General features: G+C 40.9%; 1 protein-coding gene across 2 annotated transcripts; it reads right to left on the bottom strand.

Annotated features, from left to right (window-relative positions):
• Positions 1–1,632: 1,632 nt before the first annotated feature.
• ednrba (endothelin receptor Ba) lies at positions 1,633–7,733 on the bottom strand. 2 transcript variants are annotated; one of them, XM_036005503.1, is made up of 9 exons: positions 7,443–7,733; positions 6,064–6,539; positions 5,100–5,212; positions 4,633–4,837; positions 3,894–4,043; positions 3,612–3,745; positions 3,369–3,477; positions 2,251–2,399; positions 1,633–2,123 (listed from the first exon to the last, which is right to left on the bottom strand). In XM_036005503.1, exons 2-8 carry the CDS (start codon positions 6,475–6,477, stop codon positions 2,265–2,267), a joined length of 1,260 nt encoding a protein of 419 aa, XP_035861396.1. In that variant the 5' UTR covers positions 6,478–6,539; positions 7,443–7,733; the 3' UTR covers positions 1,633–2,123; positions 2,251–2,264. The 2 variants fall into 2 exon arrangements, with proteins under 2 accessions (XP_035861396.1, XP_031162750.2); XM_031306890.2 differs by having other exon boundaries at positions 1,633–2,399.
• Positions 7,734–17,474: the final 9,741 nt, after the last annotated feature.

The raw sequence follows: 17,474 nt of genomic DNA, 5'->3' as shown, positions 1-17,474 counted from the left end.
TAGCTGTTTCCAATCTTTTTTCAGAGTATGTACGTGATTGGTAAAAAGGCAGGGCTAGCAGCCAGTTAGCTTAGCTTAGAATAGAAAGTTACTGTGCCCGTCCAAGAAATGGCCCAATAACCCCTCGTAAAACCACAACCTGTTGTCTTTTGTACAGATTAAACAGGGTTAAAACAGATTAAATAGATGCTGATGGGCAGATTTTGTTACGTTGAGTAGCAAAAGAGAGTATTTATGCTAAGCTAGGCTAACCGGCTACTTGCGGTAGCGCACTCATCATACATACATTGGTATCAATCTTCTCATGTCATTTTTTATCCAGAAATCAGATAAGCGTATTTCCCAAAGTGTCAAACCATTCCTTTAAAATCAAGTTGACTTACTTAGCATAAACTCTGTGATAGATTACAACTGCTTCCTAAATTACCATAAACCAGGGCTGCTTGGGCCAATACATCCTTTCAATTTCAAACAAGTTTTGTAGAGCAAGATGAGATATTCTAAATTGACCCTGAGCTAATTACACTTGGATTTATAAACTGTTTAGTAAGTAGCTCACTGCACAAAATTTACTTTCTTTTGCAACTTTCTGTTTCTTTTAGCAGTGATCTTGGAGGACAATCAATCACATCAGTACTAGAGGGCCGATGCCAGTATCCACAAGCAGATACAGTATATCAGTTTAACTCTGCTGAGAGTAGAAAAGGAGTTAATTTAGGGAGGAATGTCCTAATGTGATTTCTTTCACTTACAGCTGCTTAGAGCACTGGGTTTGATTTAATGTCAAACCACACTGAATTGTTTCAACGCATAATGGAAGAACAGAGGCAGAGGGGTTATTTGGAGAAGTGGAGACAGGAATGCAGAGAGGAAAATGAGGGTGGAGGACAGAGAAGAGGTATAAACAAGGAAATAAAGGCAGAAAAAGAAGAGTGAGACAGTGAGTGAAGGCAAGGAGAGCAGATGAAGAGATGAGTCGAGGAGGGGTGGTGAGAGATCACAGGACAGAGAGCTTCTTTGACAACTAACATGACATGCGTGACACTGGTTTAGCCTGAAGGAACATTCCCAGGTCAGAGGTGTGTGTGTGTGTGTGTGTGTGTGTGTGTGTGTGTGTATGTGTGTGTGTGTTTAGAGTGAAAAAGTGGGAAGAAAATTAGAGATCACAGTAATGTTCTGTTGGCATTCACCATCACATGATGGCGCCTGCCGTCACGCTTAAATCAAACACACACACACACACACACACACACACACAGAGTCAGGCCACAAAAATGGCCAAATCTAGAACATTTACAATCATAAATGATTTTGACCGTGTCTGAACAGATAATTGCTTGAAAATGTATGTTTCTTAACAAACAAATACACAAGTAACTAGTTCCTTATTTATTGTATTTATTTACTTAAAAAAAGGTAAGGAGTCAGATTAAGATAAGCAATTGTGACCAAATACAGTCATGAAACGCATGAAGCCTTAACAACAGGCCCAATATTGAACCGTATAATACAATAGCTGAATGGTCACACAGCTGAAATCAAACATCAGTAGTCGAATAACTAGTGGGAAAATGACACCAAGATGATACATGTAAAGGCACTAATGTAACAAGCGATAAAGAATGCAAAATGCTCAATACATACATATATTATAAATGAAATGCGTAACAAAATAACGTAAACAATCTCAAGCAAGAGCATTACATTCACTGTTTAAACTCTTCCAAGTTGCTTTAGTGTGTGGTAACAACACGCAACACAGCGGCACACTCAAATGTAGTCCGTACAATGCAGAAATGATTGCAAGATTCATAGCGTCAAAGTAACATTCACTATCCAGGCTGCGAGCCCGATGGGCTGTCTTTGATAATCGACCCTTGACCCCCAATTTTACATAACACTTGTGCTAAACTTAGCCCCTGCTTAGTTCTCAATATTTGGTGTTTTGAACACCAGTTTGCCTGCTTCACAGGCATCTCGACCTTGTTATGCAGGAATACATTTTTTGGAATGCACTGATGCTTATTTCTTCTTGGACAGGGTGAGTGTGCAGCGATCCATTATGGCAAGTGTTCAGAGTTTTAGGATAGAAGCGTTTCATCTCATTAATTTCCAAATACTGTCTGTTGAAGTTAAAGGAGACATCATATGATGTTGTAGATAAGGTCAAAATGAACACCTATCCTCATTCAGTCAGACATACTTGAATATTTCGGGGTTTTTTTGCCATCATATTTCCTCCTTTCTCACCTCTATGCGCATCCTCAGGCTGAAGTGGACTTGTTGGTCGTGCGGGAGTTGCTCTGGTCAGAGGCTCGTTCTGTGACTTTCAGCTTCATGCATGACTGCTTCTCATCCATCAACATCTCAGCTGGTAGGCACCAGCAGCACAGGCAGGACTAGAGGAACAGGACAGGACAAGATTTTAGTATCGGAAGCGTTCTGGTTTTCGTTTTGTTGTCTGAGTAGTATCAACCAATCACGTTTGGGCAGGCTTTGGTTGCATGCAGGTAAAGAGTCCGTGTGTAGAGTAAAAGAGGCAGAACGCTTTGGTTGAAATGCAATCTCTCGAACCTATCGTCTGAAGACGATTTAGCTTTTTATTAGCTTTTTATTTATTTATTCATCTGCATTCATATGCAGATATCTGTTGAAAGAGATTAGCCGATATATCGTCTGGACCTAAAACACAAAGGCCTACAAAAAGTATCAACTCGAACTGTAAACAATGACCAGCGCACGGAAGAGGAAGTTTTGGCACAGATATCCGTTATCTGGATATCCGCTGGCTCCACAGGAACCCCCTAAATTTCGCTGTTGCCCTCAGAGGCTAAATCGTGATCAGACCAATAGCCGATGGGTTCAGAGATTGCCTTGAAGGTAGTTTGAAATAATTTGAAATCTTATTTGCTTTCTGCCCTAGAGTTAGATAAAAAAGATCAATATCCCTCTCATGTTTGTCCGTTCAAATGACGCTGGAGCCAGCAGCTGGTTAGCTTAGCTTAGCACAGGAAGTTAATGCACCCGGCCAAGAAACAGTCACACAACCACAATGTTGTCTTTAGCTTTTTATACAGATTATACAATTGAGATTTAACATGTTAATTAGTGAGCTTCATAGGTGCTGGTAGGTGTATATGGTTTTTCTGTCGAACAGAGCCAGGCTAGCTGTTTTCCTCTGTTTTCAGTTTTTATGCTAAGCTACGCTAACCGGCGGCTTCATATTAATCGTATGAAAATGAGAGTGGTATCAATCTTCTCATTTAACTCTCTGCAAGAAAGCAAATAAATGTGTTCCCCAAAATGTCTTTAATTCTTAAAGATATTTTCACTCTGCACGTGGTATATGTTACTAAGTTGCACCTTACCCTGAAGCAGTTCTTGAAGCGCTTGCTGACCATGTAGAGGGCGATTGGGTTGATGCAGGAGTTGATAGATGCCATGTTGATGCCAATGTAGTCCAACACCAAAAAGAAACTAAAAAGGTTACATAGACACATTAGTTGTCAACTTCTCCCTTCCTGGAGGGTGATTTATTATTCTACTAAATTATCTAGTCTCCTCTGTCCTTTATTTCTTTTGTGGACTGCGGAACATATTTTCTTCCATACCTGAGCAGTTCGCAGCGGTTTGGATCTTTCTCATCGTAGATGGTGAGCTTCAGGATACGGCTGAGGTGGAGAGGCAGCCAGCACAGAGCGAAGACCAGAACCAGACAAAACACAGTCTTAGCCACCTCCCTTCGCTGAACACACAAACACACATAAATCACCGTATAGTTTATCATGACAGGTTTGGCCCAGATAGGGACATGGTAAAATTTGGATACAAAGAAATCTTTTATACAAAAAGTAGAAATTTCCAATGATGTCTTGTGTCAGCCATCAGCAAACCTGCTTGAGGTGGTCACTGAGAGCAATCTGGACTCCATTCTTCTTCCTCAGCATCTCACAGGTCATCAGGGTGTAGAAAATAGCAGTGCAGACCAATGGCAGGCAGAAATATGCACTGAACAGCCACCAGTCCTTCGCTGATTTATAAAACTACACAGAGAAAATAGGAAAACAGCACTGAATTACGAATGAGCATCTGCATGAGAGAGTTTAAAGTTAAAGGTGAAACATGTCAGAAGTAAATTTAATGGAGTGTATCCCCACTCTGGACAGGAGTGAGGGACTCAAGGGTGTGTCTCAAATTCACTTGTTGACTTGAAATCCATTTATCAAAGTACCTCAGTGGAATAAAGACTGTTCATTGCTGTTATTTTATGATTAATAAAAGACGTGAACACACACATATACACACACACACACACACACACACACACGCAGGCGCTGCATTTTTGTCTGCAGCCAAGAAAGCGATAACTCCTGGGATATACAGTTTTTTCTATTTGACGACGCTTCACTGTCTGTAAACTCTCTCTAACCCCAATCTAGCCAGGAACTCTTTCACTGTATGGTAAGTCATACACAAGTCAGCATGCATGCCAACATGCACATCTGCGTCTCCTTGTGTGTCTATATGTTTCAGTATGTAATATATGTGCATGTGCAGGTTAACATAGTGTACAGCTGTGTCAACACACTATTTTTTAGTTATATGTCTCAAAGTCTGTATGCCGCAGCTCACCCTCATAAAGTCGGTTTTCTGCATGGGGTGAAGCAAACAGATCCTCAGGTGTTCTCCTTTGTAGTCCATGGTGATCATGTCGAAGGCTATTGCCTCTGGCACAGCCAGGACAATGGATAATATCCAAATGAGCGCTATCTCGATAGCCATCCACTTTGGAACTCCGATCCCTTTTATACGGCTCCAAGATGCCACGGCACGATACCTGGAAGATCAAACATGTACAGTCAGTCAACCAACAAACTAACATTAGTGAAAGGAATAGTTTGACGTTTTGGGAAATACACATTCACTTTCTTGCTGAGGGTTAGCTGAAAAGAATGATACCACTCTCATGTCTGTACGGTAAATATGTCTAGAGCAGCAATTAATCCCTGACTGTTGATGTCACGTTAGGAAATGAAAACAGGACCTAACGTGAAAGGAAGGGTGAGTTTGTGTTGTCCATTGGCTGTGGCCATAATTACCTGTCAATACTCAAAGCGCACAGACTCAGCACTGTGATGCCCACTGAGGCTTTCTGGACAAACGGCACCAGCTTGCACAGAGTCACTCCGAAAGGCCAGTCCTCTGCCAGGAGCTGGAGAGAGAGACAGAAAGAGTTGATGACAGAGTTAAACCATGAGAGGGAGTGAAGCAAATCGTCTGGCTCCAAGTTGTTCTCCATAGCCTCAGGCATCCAGTGTTGACCAGATATGCGTGAACCTGAACTTATCGGTTTCTGTGAAGCTTTTTTCTCTCTCCTTTACAAGTCAAAAATATTTTGGTCTTTTCTTGAAAAGGCACCGTAACCCAGACAGGTACAGTAGCTCTTGGAGAACAACAAAACCTTGCTAAACCTTAACAATAAAAACAATTAAGACTTTTCATGTCTGCTTTGGATGAGTGACTGGAATGTAAGTGTGGATGAATTGGAATCATATGTAGCCCTGTATATCCACATACCACCCTGTCTCTACTGTCCTTGCTCTGGTATGCAACAGCAGCCAGTTGTTTTAACATGCTCTCCCCCTTACCCAAATATACAGACACTTTACACACACACACACACACACACACACACACACACACACACACACACACACACACACACACACACACACACACACACACACACACACACACATACATACACGCAAAATGAGCCCAACAGACAATAACATGCCAGAGACATAAGGGGATATAGAGAGGCTCAGCATCTAGTAAAGTAATAACATGGGAAAAGCCCCCTTTCAAGAGTGTGTATGTGTCTGCTCGCATGTGCTTTTGTGTAAAGGATTTAAAATCCAATATGCAGCAAAATATTTGCATATGACCTTTAACTAGAGTGCAACAAAAATTCATTCAATATCTAGGGGAGTTTTGAATTGACTGAAAAAAAATACTGTTCAGGCCAAAAAGATCAATGTAAACCTATAGGGTATTGCTCACCTTGTAAACATTAATGGGAATGGCGATGATGATGTGCAGCAAGTCTCCAAGTGCCAAGCTGCCAATTAGGATGTTCGGCCCGTTACGCATGCACTTATTCTTATAGATGATTCTCAGCAGAGTGGAATTACCAATAATACCCACAACAAACACCAGGCATGACACCACTGTATTGATGTACTTGAAGGTGTCTCGGATTTCTGTGGGTCCAGTGCACATGGGGGGTAGCCGGCGGCGGGGCATGGTGATGTTGGGCCTCACTGGACCCTGCACATCTCTCTCTACGAGCCCAAGTCTCTGGGTAACAGTGAGAAGGTCCTGGGGTGCTTGTTTCTTTGGCTCCAACTGCCCACTGGCCACAAGGACGTGACCCGCCAAGAGGAATAACTCCAAGCAGAAGAGATGAATCTTCATCCTGGAGTTTGGTTGCAGCTATGGCTTTTATACAACAAGGTTGCAACTGATCCTGAGTGTGCCTGGAACAAAAATGGCAAGCAAGTAATGTATTCAGCCCTGTTATCTGACAACAGGAATATTATTATACTTTATGAAAAAATAACCTCACTGTTTACTAGGTATATTAGGCTCCAGGGTTTATTATGTGACTTTAGCTCACTGCCATCTCTATACAAACTCACTAAAACTCACAACTAAAATCTACAGACACACCCTGCAGAAACACTTAAGTCATTTTTAGTTTAGGGACTGTACATACATGATTAGGGGGAAGAGAGGTAGTTAGAAAGGGGAAAATATTGTTATTTTTATTTTAGCTAAAGATAGGGTAGTCTGTGGCCGGGTTAGCTCAGTTGGTAGAGCAGGCGCACATATATAGAGGTCTATGCCTTGACGCAGAAGATCCAGGGTTCGATTTCAACCTGGACGATTTCCTGCATGTCTTCCCCCTCTCTCTACCCTTTCATATCTAGCTGTCCTTTCCATTAAAGGCTGAAATGCCAAAAAACAAATCTTAAAAAAAAAAAAAAAGATAGGGTAGTTTGACCTTTGGGAGAGCAGGGGTTGATCATCATTATTTAAATCTTTTTTTTCCCAATATTAATAGTTCCATAAATATTAACGTCAAAAGACAACTTGCACTTTCACGTGGTTCATGAATGTGCACTTTCCCACAATCAGGGGACAACACTTCTCTCTGTATCAGGGTTTTTACGAATGTGTATATTGGTGACGCTCATTAGATATTCTATTAAGATAATAAGGTTTAAATTAGGTAAATGATTAAACAAGTCGAACCAACTAATATACTTATACTTTCATTTACAAAGTAAAACCCCCCTTACCGCCCCAATACTTTTTATACAGCCCTTAAATCAGTCAATTATTGTTCTCCAGTCAGTGCTGTTTAAGCTCTTACTTACCTAACTCCCAGCTGAGGTAGAAATCTTCCAGTATTTGTGCCTCTTAGATCAAACTGTTCCAGTAACTCTCAAGCTCTCAGGACAGAGAAAAGTTCCCAAATTGGAGGGATGCTGTTCCTGAAGTGACAGTCCAGTCATCTCCAACAGCAGCTTCTCTCTCCGTCACTGGTGTCAAAGTGAAAAAGCTCCAACTCTGTGCTCCAGTCCGCTCCTCTTGGTAGTTCACTCTTCTCCAGTACTGGCTGCTGAGTCTCAGTTTACACACTGTCAAGAGTCTGCTGAGTTGATCCCTGCCCTCCAACCCCTCCTCTTCTTATGGAGAGGAGTGGGTGGAGGAAGACAGAGGAAGGCAGGCAGGATGTTCATAAGTTATTGTGTTCATCAAAGTGCCCTCGTTTTAATGCAAGAAACAGGGTTAAATCATAAATCAGTTAATGAGGATTTATAGTGTGTGGTTGGTACTCAGTGTTGAGTTTTTAGTGCCTTACTTTATTTTTATGGTACATTTTTTGCATTAACTATTAATATTCTGACAGGGATTGATCATTGCTATTTCAATTGTCATATTAAAGTGTTTCAGTTTTGCACTGCCATTGTTCTTTTTCATAAGACATACTGTGAAACAAAACCAGTATTTGGTATTTATTTATTTGCCATTTCATTTAATCTACATCCACAACAACCCTATCACTTGGGTTTTATCAGGCTGTCAATGTGTAGTCACATTGTAAATAACTGCACCATGTTCGCAAAGCTGTTTCTCATAGTAATGAGAAATTACATCAAGAAAGATTCAGAGGTGGCCGGGCACATACATAGAGGTGTATTCCTCGACGCAGAAGGTCTAGGGTTCGAGTCCGACCTGTGACGATTTCCTGCATGTCTTCCCCCTCTCTCTCCCCTTTCATATCTAGCTGTCCTATCCATTAAAGGCGGAAATACAAAAAAAAAGAAAAAAGAAAAAAAGAAAGATGCAAAGGACACACGAGTCTTCACATTAGAACTTTTTCTCTGTAGTATTTCAATCAGGAGAGACTTTGTTGCAGATATGCAAAGATTTATTGTACATAAGTATAATGTAAATGTACAGAGTCTTTGGAGGATTATTCCCCCCGATGGAGCCTAGACACTGGTGATGGTGGAGAAGGAACCCGGAGACCGAACAAAGGAGCTATCTGCCGGAAAGGGACTCAGGTTGCCGTGGTTGACGATGACCAGAGGTGGAAGGGGAGGAGGAGGGTTGCACGTTTGCCTGAAAAGACAGCTGATAGCAAGGAAAGAAGACATTTAAAGCAGGATGTCATGCTGTGAATGAATTTCGTGGCCAATTTTGGTTGGTTTACTGAAAACACCTCTTAACAGCTGAATAGTTTTAGGATGAGCTAGTGGTGATTGAAGTTATTTAGAAGTCTTCCTGAAAGAATTTGTGCTGAGCTCCATTTGCTGTTAATGTTATCAGTATGTATTTAACCTGTTAACCTGGAATGGAAGCCACACAGCATAACGTACAATACGTAATTTTCTGCCGCTATGGGGTCACCATAGGGATCTCTCAATCGAAACAAGGACTTTTTGATGATGTCGTGAAGTTGCGTGGGATCATGGGAGTTGTTGTCTTCACTGTTAACCACCATTGCAATCAAAATGTATCTGTTTACGGTCGAGGTATCATTTTTATTACTGTACATTAATGACCTGAGGTGTGTCTCTTGTACTTTATAGACCAGAGGTTCTCAATCTTTTTTCAGCCAAAGTCCCTTGCAGGATAGAGAATATATACTATTTTTTACACTTCTTTAGTCTCAGTTATGTGAAAGGACAACACAAGAGAAATGTATTAGACATTTATTAAACAGATTTGCAGATTCTAAGATTAATAGATTTGATAGATTAAAAAGTAATCTATGAACTATTATAGATTTAAAAATAAAAACATATATAATTCGTTGAACTACGAAGGCTTTCTGTATGATATCGTACGAAAAGTCATGCACAATTTTTCGTGCCTTATCCTAGGAATGTCCAGCAATGTGAGCAATCAGTGTGCCTGCGCAAGCCCCTGCAGTGAAGAACCTGTTTAGGCAACAAAACTACTTGGTTAGGTTTAGAAAAAGATTGTGGTTTGGGTTAAAATAAGTAGGTTTGTTATGTAAGTTAAGTACATAAGTAAGTAGGAATAAGTATGAACAGTGAACGAGAAAAGCCTGCATAATTTAAATGATAAACTTTGAGAATCTCTGGTCTAGACTACACCTGTATTGGCCCTGTGTTGATCCTCCCTGTGAGGCTCAGATTTTCTGAGAAGAGTTACTCACAGGCCAGACGGCCATCAGCACCAGATGTGTTTTTCTGATGATAGATTACCATCTCAACGGAGCCTTAAGAACTTCTATTAGATAGACTGTGTTTTTCTACGTTTTGACTACTGCATGTGCACTTCAGCAATAGAGTTCAAAGAAAGAGATGCTTATCCTTGTTGTAGTGTTCCACTTACTAACACTGCATAGTCTGCTTTACTTTTTTCCCTCTTTAGCTAAAGTGGTAAATTTAGGCACTGTATGAAAATTATTAGGGGGTTAGAGGGGTCAGAAATAAGGAAGGGTATTGTAATATTGATTAAATCAATTCACCAAAGTTCACGGAAAGATGACTAATCTTAAAGTTTTATTTGCAAATCTTTACTTCATTTATACAGCTGAATTGTAAACCATAAAGATGTGTGGATGTGGATAATGAAATATTGTTAACCGATTTTCAGTAGATGACCTTCCTAGAAGCTATCTCGACAATTCATCATGTAAAGTGACTCAGCATATACTGTACAGTATAAGCCTGTATAGATTGTATAATGCAGCCTTGCATGTGATGTGAACCAGTGGCAGAATGTAACTAAGTACATATACTAAAATGCGTATATATGATACCATTTTATGATACCTTGTTCTTGTACTCTATTATAATTCAGAGGGAAATGTTATACTTTGCTTTACTAGTTACTTTACAAATTAAGATTTTGCATACACACAACATATAATAATGTTATAAAATATGCATGCATTGAGTATGTTATAGATTAAATTACCCAACAGTATATAAACTAGTCAAATTTAGCACCGCCTAAACAACATTAAAATACTACAGTACTTCCACATTAATACATTAGTACATTTTTATATAATATATAATTTAACACTCACCGGGGCTGGGCTGTATGTCGTATACATTGGCTATATACAGTGTGTGTGTGTGTGTGTGTGTGTGTGTGTGTGTGTGCGTGCGTGCATTTGTGTGTGTGTGTGTGTGTGTGTATGTGTGTGTGTATTGTTATCAGAAGGGCCTTCATCAGACACTGTTCAGCACAATGACTGCTTGGCAAACTCCATACACTGATGAAGACCTGAGATGTGCCTGAAAGCTCCAAAAAAGGTTAACTGAGTGGAACTTCTGCTAAAAAAAATATTTTGTCAAACTACTACTTCCAAGGTCAATATTGGACGTTTCTTTAGGGATTAGGTTGGATGCCAGAATATTAAACTTGTCCAGAGAGATGAACTGAGTTCATCAAGGCTCTTCCGCCTCTAAAGAATTGAGTTTGGTAAAAGACATGATGATGACTGAGTTGTTTGCCTTATTACTTTGTCACTTGAGCATTATTTGTGCCATGTAAGCATTATGTAAGTTACATTCAAAAGTGCATTTTTCTAAAACAAATTCTAAAGTACTTTTAGCTGAGTGCAAATCCTTTTCACTTTATTAGGCATTAATTATATTATACGTTTATTTATCCCACCAGTTTTTAAGATTTGTAGAATATCTAGATCTCACAGCTAATCACAAATTTTACCTCATATGCCCTTTCACCCTTTAACAACATTATCACTTTTTGTTTGTTGCTTCTTTTCCAGTTTGCCACTGCTTGCAGCTATGTTTGAAAGTGTGAAAAATTCTACATGCCACGTGATGGCAAAGCTATCCCAATATCACGGCTAAGATGTGAGGAGCAGTAGGCGAGCCTTTTAAGTAGGGAGACACTCCTCTGGCTCAGGTTCAAGTCCCAATGGCAACAAGCATCGAACACTGAAACCCTACGTGACTCCGTAACTTTGGTCTGTAGACGGAAGTGTTCTCGCTTGGGGATCATTAACATTTGATTTAAAAGGAAAAAACATTTCATGTTGAAAAATTCCACATAAAAGGAATATTGACTTTGAGTGAGAGGGGTTTAATAAAGTTTGGGCAAACTTAACAGTAAAATGTGTTACAGTAATTTTAGTAATTTTTTAGTAATTTAGTAATGTGTAAGGGGATTACAATTTGAAATTCAGTAGTTACAGTTACTAATCCCGGTGATGCTCTGTCACTTCGACAATTTGTAGGTTAACTTGTTTTCCATCTTACTGTTAGTAAGGAGGGTAGATATCAGTTTGGTCCCAGTGCGTTCAGTGAACAGAAGACAGATTTGTTCAGTAGATATCTGCTAGCTTGGTACACTACATGGGCTGAAGTGTGGAAAACGTGTTTTCTCTTAGCTGGCTTGCTAACATTACGCACGGATAACGCAACATTTTGGAATCACCTGGTTCACTTCACAATTGAAGGGTGAGGGATGGGACTTCATGCAGTCACTGGGTTGGTCTGACAGTGACTGATGTCCCAATGAACAGACTTACAATTAAAAGCAAAGCAGCATTTCTTTTCAGCATTGGCTATGTTTTTCACGTGCCCCCAGCCGCCCCCACCCCAGCAGAAAATCATCTTCCGATATACCAGATCCAACAAGGACAAAGGGCTGACTTGTTTTGAACAAGCAGTGATTCATTGCCCTCAGTGTCAACAAGAGGGAACCTTACCTAACACACAATACGCCCTCTGAGCTTACTCTGTTAGAAGCAGGACATACTCATTTTACAGCTGAAGTATGCCTGCCGGTGTGTATGCATAAATCTTGTGTGTGTAAATCCTGTGTGTCCTTGTCCCCAAGAGGCAGAACAGGCTGGCCTCTGCCTTGTGATCTGGGTGGTGGGTTAATAGGGTAATTAGCTGCTGTTTTATTAGACCTATAAAAGAAGAATTTCCTAGTTGAGTCCTATCTTAACACTATCAGTCCTTTGTGCCTTGTGCTTGGCTCTCGTCTCATCACCCCAGTTTTAGACCCCTTGGACTGATTACCAATTTATTTTAGAATCCATTTTAAGTGGCCGGGTTGGCTCGGTGGGTAGAGCGGGTGCACATATAATTGGAGGTTTATGCCTCGATGCAGAGGTCCAGGGTTCAGATCCGACCTGTGACAATTTCCTGCATGTCTTCCCCCTCTCTCTCCCCTTTCTCACCTAGCTGTCCAGTCTAATAAAGGTGAAAAAGCCCCCAAAAGAAATCTTAAAAAAAGAATCCATTTTAAGATCTTACTCTTCACTTACAAGGCTCTACATGGTCAGGCGCCATAGTAGCTACATCAGCAACCATGTAAAATACGGACGCTTGGTCAGGTGCCTTTGTCATTGTTATTGATGCTAAAAGTCTCCTTTAGCGTCATATAACGTGTTTTAACTAAACGCCTTTTGACGCAGTTAGGTTATGGAAAAGCTCGTGGGTGGGCTTACGTTTCCGTGACTCGCGGGAAGAACAGGCCGGTTAAAGGAACACGCCGACTTATTGGGACTTTAGCTTATTCACCGTAACCCCCAGAGTAAGACAAGTCGATACATACCCCTCTCGTGTCTGCGCGTGTTGTAACCATAGACATTATATAAACTGGACCAACAGATCCGTTGCTCTGGACGGAGACCAGTGAAGGCCATTAGAAGCACTTTTCCGGTGAGTGCTGAGCGTTACTGCGCAGCCTCCAACTGAGAGAGACGACGTAAATGTGACGTGTCTGAAAGTTGTAAGTCTTCTGGTAGCTGTGCCAAGAGAAATCTCAATCATTCCCAATCTTGCAGAGACGGAGAGCGTAGGTATATGTTAGGAGATAACATAGACACAGGCTAATTATTGCTAACTAAAATGCTAGTTAACATTAGTAATTAAACTTAAACAGCGAATGTAAGTCGAAACTGCCTGCGAACTTCTCCTGTACTATACGGTAATTCCTTTACTATGCGACAGTAAGTCCCGTGGTTATGACACAATCGTTAGCCTATTTTTACAAAAACCTCTGCTACGGAGCCATAACGTGAGGTACAAGGTAATGGAGCCTTTTATACATTGTCGTGTTTCTTTAGAAATAAACAACGGACAAATAAAGTCTTTAAAAGCTTTAGATGTAAAGTTATTCGCTGTCAAAGTGACGTCAAAATGAATGGCAGTCAATGGAATGCTAACCTCAGGTGATCGCTTTGTAGCATCAAAATGGCGCCATAGGAGGTTTGAGCTCTGAAGCGAAGCTTACCCCCTTGGTTGTAACGCTGTCTGATGGTTCCATCGGTAGCTTAGCCTAGCACAGAACCTGTAGGTAACTGGTTCCAACTAGCTTACTGCTCCGAATAAGTGACAAAATAACGCCAACATGTTCCTATTTACATGTTGTGATTTGTAGAGTCACAGCGTGTACAAAAAACAACGTAACATGAGACACAGCCATCTTCTAACCGTAAACAAACCGTGAACTATATTCTCAGAAAGGCTTGCTGCAAAGCAAATCACTCCGCCCAAGTAGCAGAAGTAGCAGAGCTTCGCCTCTAGTAGGCTAGTTGGAACCAGTTACCTGCAGGTTCTGTGCTAGGCTAAGCTACCGATGGAACTGTCAGACAGCATTACAACACGCACGGACACGAGAAGGGTATGTATCGACTTGTCTTACTCTGGGGGTTACGGTGAATAAGCTAAAGTCCCAATAAGCCGGCGTGTTCCTTTAAAGAAGAAAGCGGCTTCCGACACGCAGCAATAACGGGTTAAAGACACACGCGGGACACTAACCCCGGTCTCCTGGGTGAAAGTCCTGTGTTTTGACCCATCCACCACCCCGACCAAACTCCCTACGTGGAATTTCCCCCGCTAAACCCCGTGTAGATGCTGCTCCCTGGTACGTTCTACAAACACGCTGAAGGGCGCTTTTTTCGTTGCTGCAGACGCTGACAGCCACTGTCCAAATGTCCATATTTTACGAGTTTGGAGTGAGAATGTCTTAACCCCTAACTGTCCAAAAAGACCTCTCAGATCTGCAGGGTTAGGCCCGCTAGTTGTTCCGGAGTCCAGGTTAAGGTCAAACGGTGATCAAGTGTTTCCTGAACTGGCACCTCAGTCTTCCAGTTAGTATTCGATCAGCTGGCACTGTTTCTACTTTTAAATCCTGTCTTAAGACACAATTTTACACACTTGCCTTTTCGCCTGACAACTAGTCAATTTCTTTACATATTAGAGCTGTGTTGTGCAACAACCTGATTTGAAGCTCATTTTAATAGTCTGACTGGTTCTACCTTTGGAGGATTTATTTGTAAATTATTATTAACAAGGTTTTTTGACTGTGTGCTTTTATTTTTCTGTTCTTGAGGTTTTTTACTCTCTGTATTTGGGACAGCTTTTTATGTTGTCTATGGAAAGCACGTTGTGCTCTCAGCTTGAAAAGTGCTAAACAAAAAATGTATTCTTATTATTATTAATTTGTAAATTACGAGGTCCTGGAACAGAGAAAGGGTGCTGTTCCGGGAGGTCAGGGGGAGAGAAAAAGTCACGGAATGCATCTAAAAGTGCCTGGAGCAAATTGGACAATAGGTGCTAGTCTAAACTAAATTGCAAACAAAACTGCATTATTTATTTACATTTTATAAATCAGAGTTTGCAGCTCTCTCTCTCTCTCTCTCTCTCTCTCTCTCTCTCTCTCTCTCTCTCTCTCTCTGTCTCTCTCTCGGCGTCGTTGAGGCGGGTTGGAGAGTCGCAAACACCAACCTGATTATTCTGGGGGGTCATAACTCGAAAAGGTTGAGAACCACCACTCGAAATGACTAAAAGGCAAGCAGACATATTGTAATTACAAGGCTCTTCCACAATGAGAGGTGCTGGGGTAGTTGTCATTACAGAATAGCCTTGTTACACAGGTAGGAACCTGTTGTAAAAAGTGTCCAGTCTGTGTCCTTTACCTCCCCCCCCCCACCCCCAACCATTTCCAGAGATTGACTTTCTCCTCTGTTGAGAGATGAAAAAAAGACGTTGTGACCCTCACATCAACATTAGGCACCGATGAAATGACTAAACTGCAGCCCTGGGGCTACCCCTGCTCCCAGGAGGCAACACTGCATGCGCTTGTGTGTGTGTGCGTGCGTATGTCATTGTGCATGTTTATTCCCCCTTAGGGCATCTTCTTTTCTCTCTTTCCCTCTGTGTGGTTGTCTTACTGTGATAATAGCCCATTAACACTGAGCCCTTCTTGACATCAACACAATACACTCTTATGTGTGTGTCTTCAGTCTAAAGGACTTCCCCAATGTTTCAAAAGAGCAAATGTGCATGAGTAACAGAACACACAAAACCTGCTGATGTTTCTTTGATAGAAAGCTATGATATGATATTATCAGCTTTTACATGATGTGTGTTTTGCATGCATGTATACTGTATGTGCTTTGAGTAATACATGTTAAATGTCCATGTCTAAACACAATCTGTCTGCAGTGATTCAAACTGTCTGCAGGTTTTTTTTTCCACAGTGGTTCTCCTTCTTCTTAGATCACTTCTCCACACATTATCTCATGCACTTCATGCATTTCTTCAACCATCCTTTGAACTGTCTCACCATAAAGATATCACACCGCCGGCCTCCCTTCTTCGTTCCTTATTTCTTTTTCACTCCCTCCCTTCTTAAAGGAAAGATCCATCTTTCCTGTCTCTGTTGCTCTCCTTCCTCCTCCCACAATAGCTGCTGTGTTCATTTTACATGTAGCCACACACACACACACACAGAGTCAGGCCACGATAATGGCCAAATCTACAACATTTACAGTCGTAAATGATTTTGACCGTGTGTCTGAACAGATAATTGCTTGAAAATGTATGCGTTTCTTAACAAACAAATACACAAGTAACTAGTTCCTTATTTATTGTATTTATTTACTTTTTTTAATAAAAAAAAAAGGTAAGGAGTCAGATGAAGATAAGCAATTGTGACCAAATACAGTCACGAAACGCATGAAGCCAGTAACAACAGGCCCAATATTGAACTCACTCACTCACTCACACACAAATAACAACAACAACCACCAGCAGCAGCAGTGTGTGAATCGGTTAAAGACACACTTTCACCTTGGACACGTTTGGGATCACCACCGAAGCCGTGCTTATCTTTGCAAAAGATATAATGTAGTCTCACCCGGTGGGAGAAAACAGTGTAACAGTAATTTTGCTTCAGTGTCAATGTCTTTTGGACTTGAGACTGTGAGAGTTATAAAGGATTCGCTATGGGGGAATGTGACTTTTCCTAATTCAATTTCTCCCTCTACTGTATCTCCCTCTGTCTCTTGTCCTTTAGTGAAACCCTCACAGTAATTAAACCGGTTCAAAAAGAATTATTACAGTATTCATCCCCCAAGCAGTGAAACTTAACGCATAATAGTCTTCACATGGTGTAGAGCAGCTTACTGCATGTAATATGCCACAAAGGTGGCTCTCTTTCTCTCTGGTCTGTCACACTCTCTTTCTGTTTCTCACACATTGATTTCAGACAGTCATCAGGCTATCACCTTCCCCAGAAAAAAAACACAACATATTTGCTGGTTTTTCACACAAACAGCACAGCTTTCTCTCTATCTCATGACTGACCCATTCTTCTTATCTGTCAAATACTGTATATATGATGTTTTGACAATGGTAAAAACAAACAAACACATCGTTAGTCCATTATTTGCTTTTATTCTCGAATTAAACCCACCCAAAGCAAAACTGAGCACATTAATTTAATAAAGGATGTTCTAGAAATGGATAGCCAAAGTGTGTTATCTAACTAAAATGGAAGCAGTGTCTGTCTGTCTGCCTGTCTGTCTGTCTGACTGACTTTCTGTCTGTCTGTCCTTCGATTTTCTGTATGAGAGGGGACATCTATTAACT

The sequence above is a fragment of the Sander lucioperca genome, chromosome 9 (genome assembly GCF_008315115.2).
Source record: "Sander lucioperca isolate FBNREF2018 chromosome 9, SLUC_FBN_1.2, whole genome shotgun sequence".
NCBI classification, from domain to species: Eukaryota; Metazoa; Chordata; class Actinopteri; order Perciformes; family Percidae; genus Sander; species Sander lucioperca.
The sequence above is the reverse complement of the archived record's forward strand: the minus strand, read 5'-3'. Positions and strand labels throughout refer to the sequence as shown.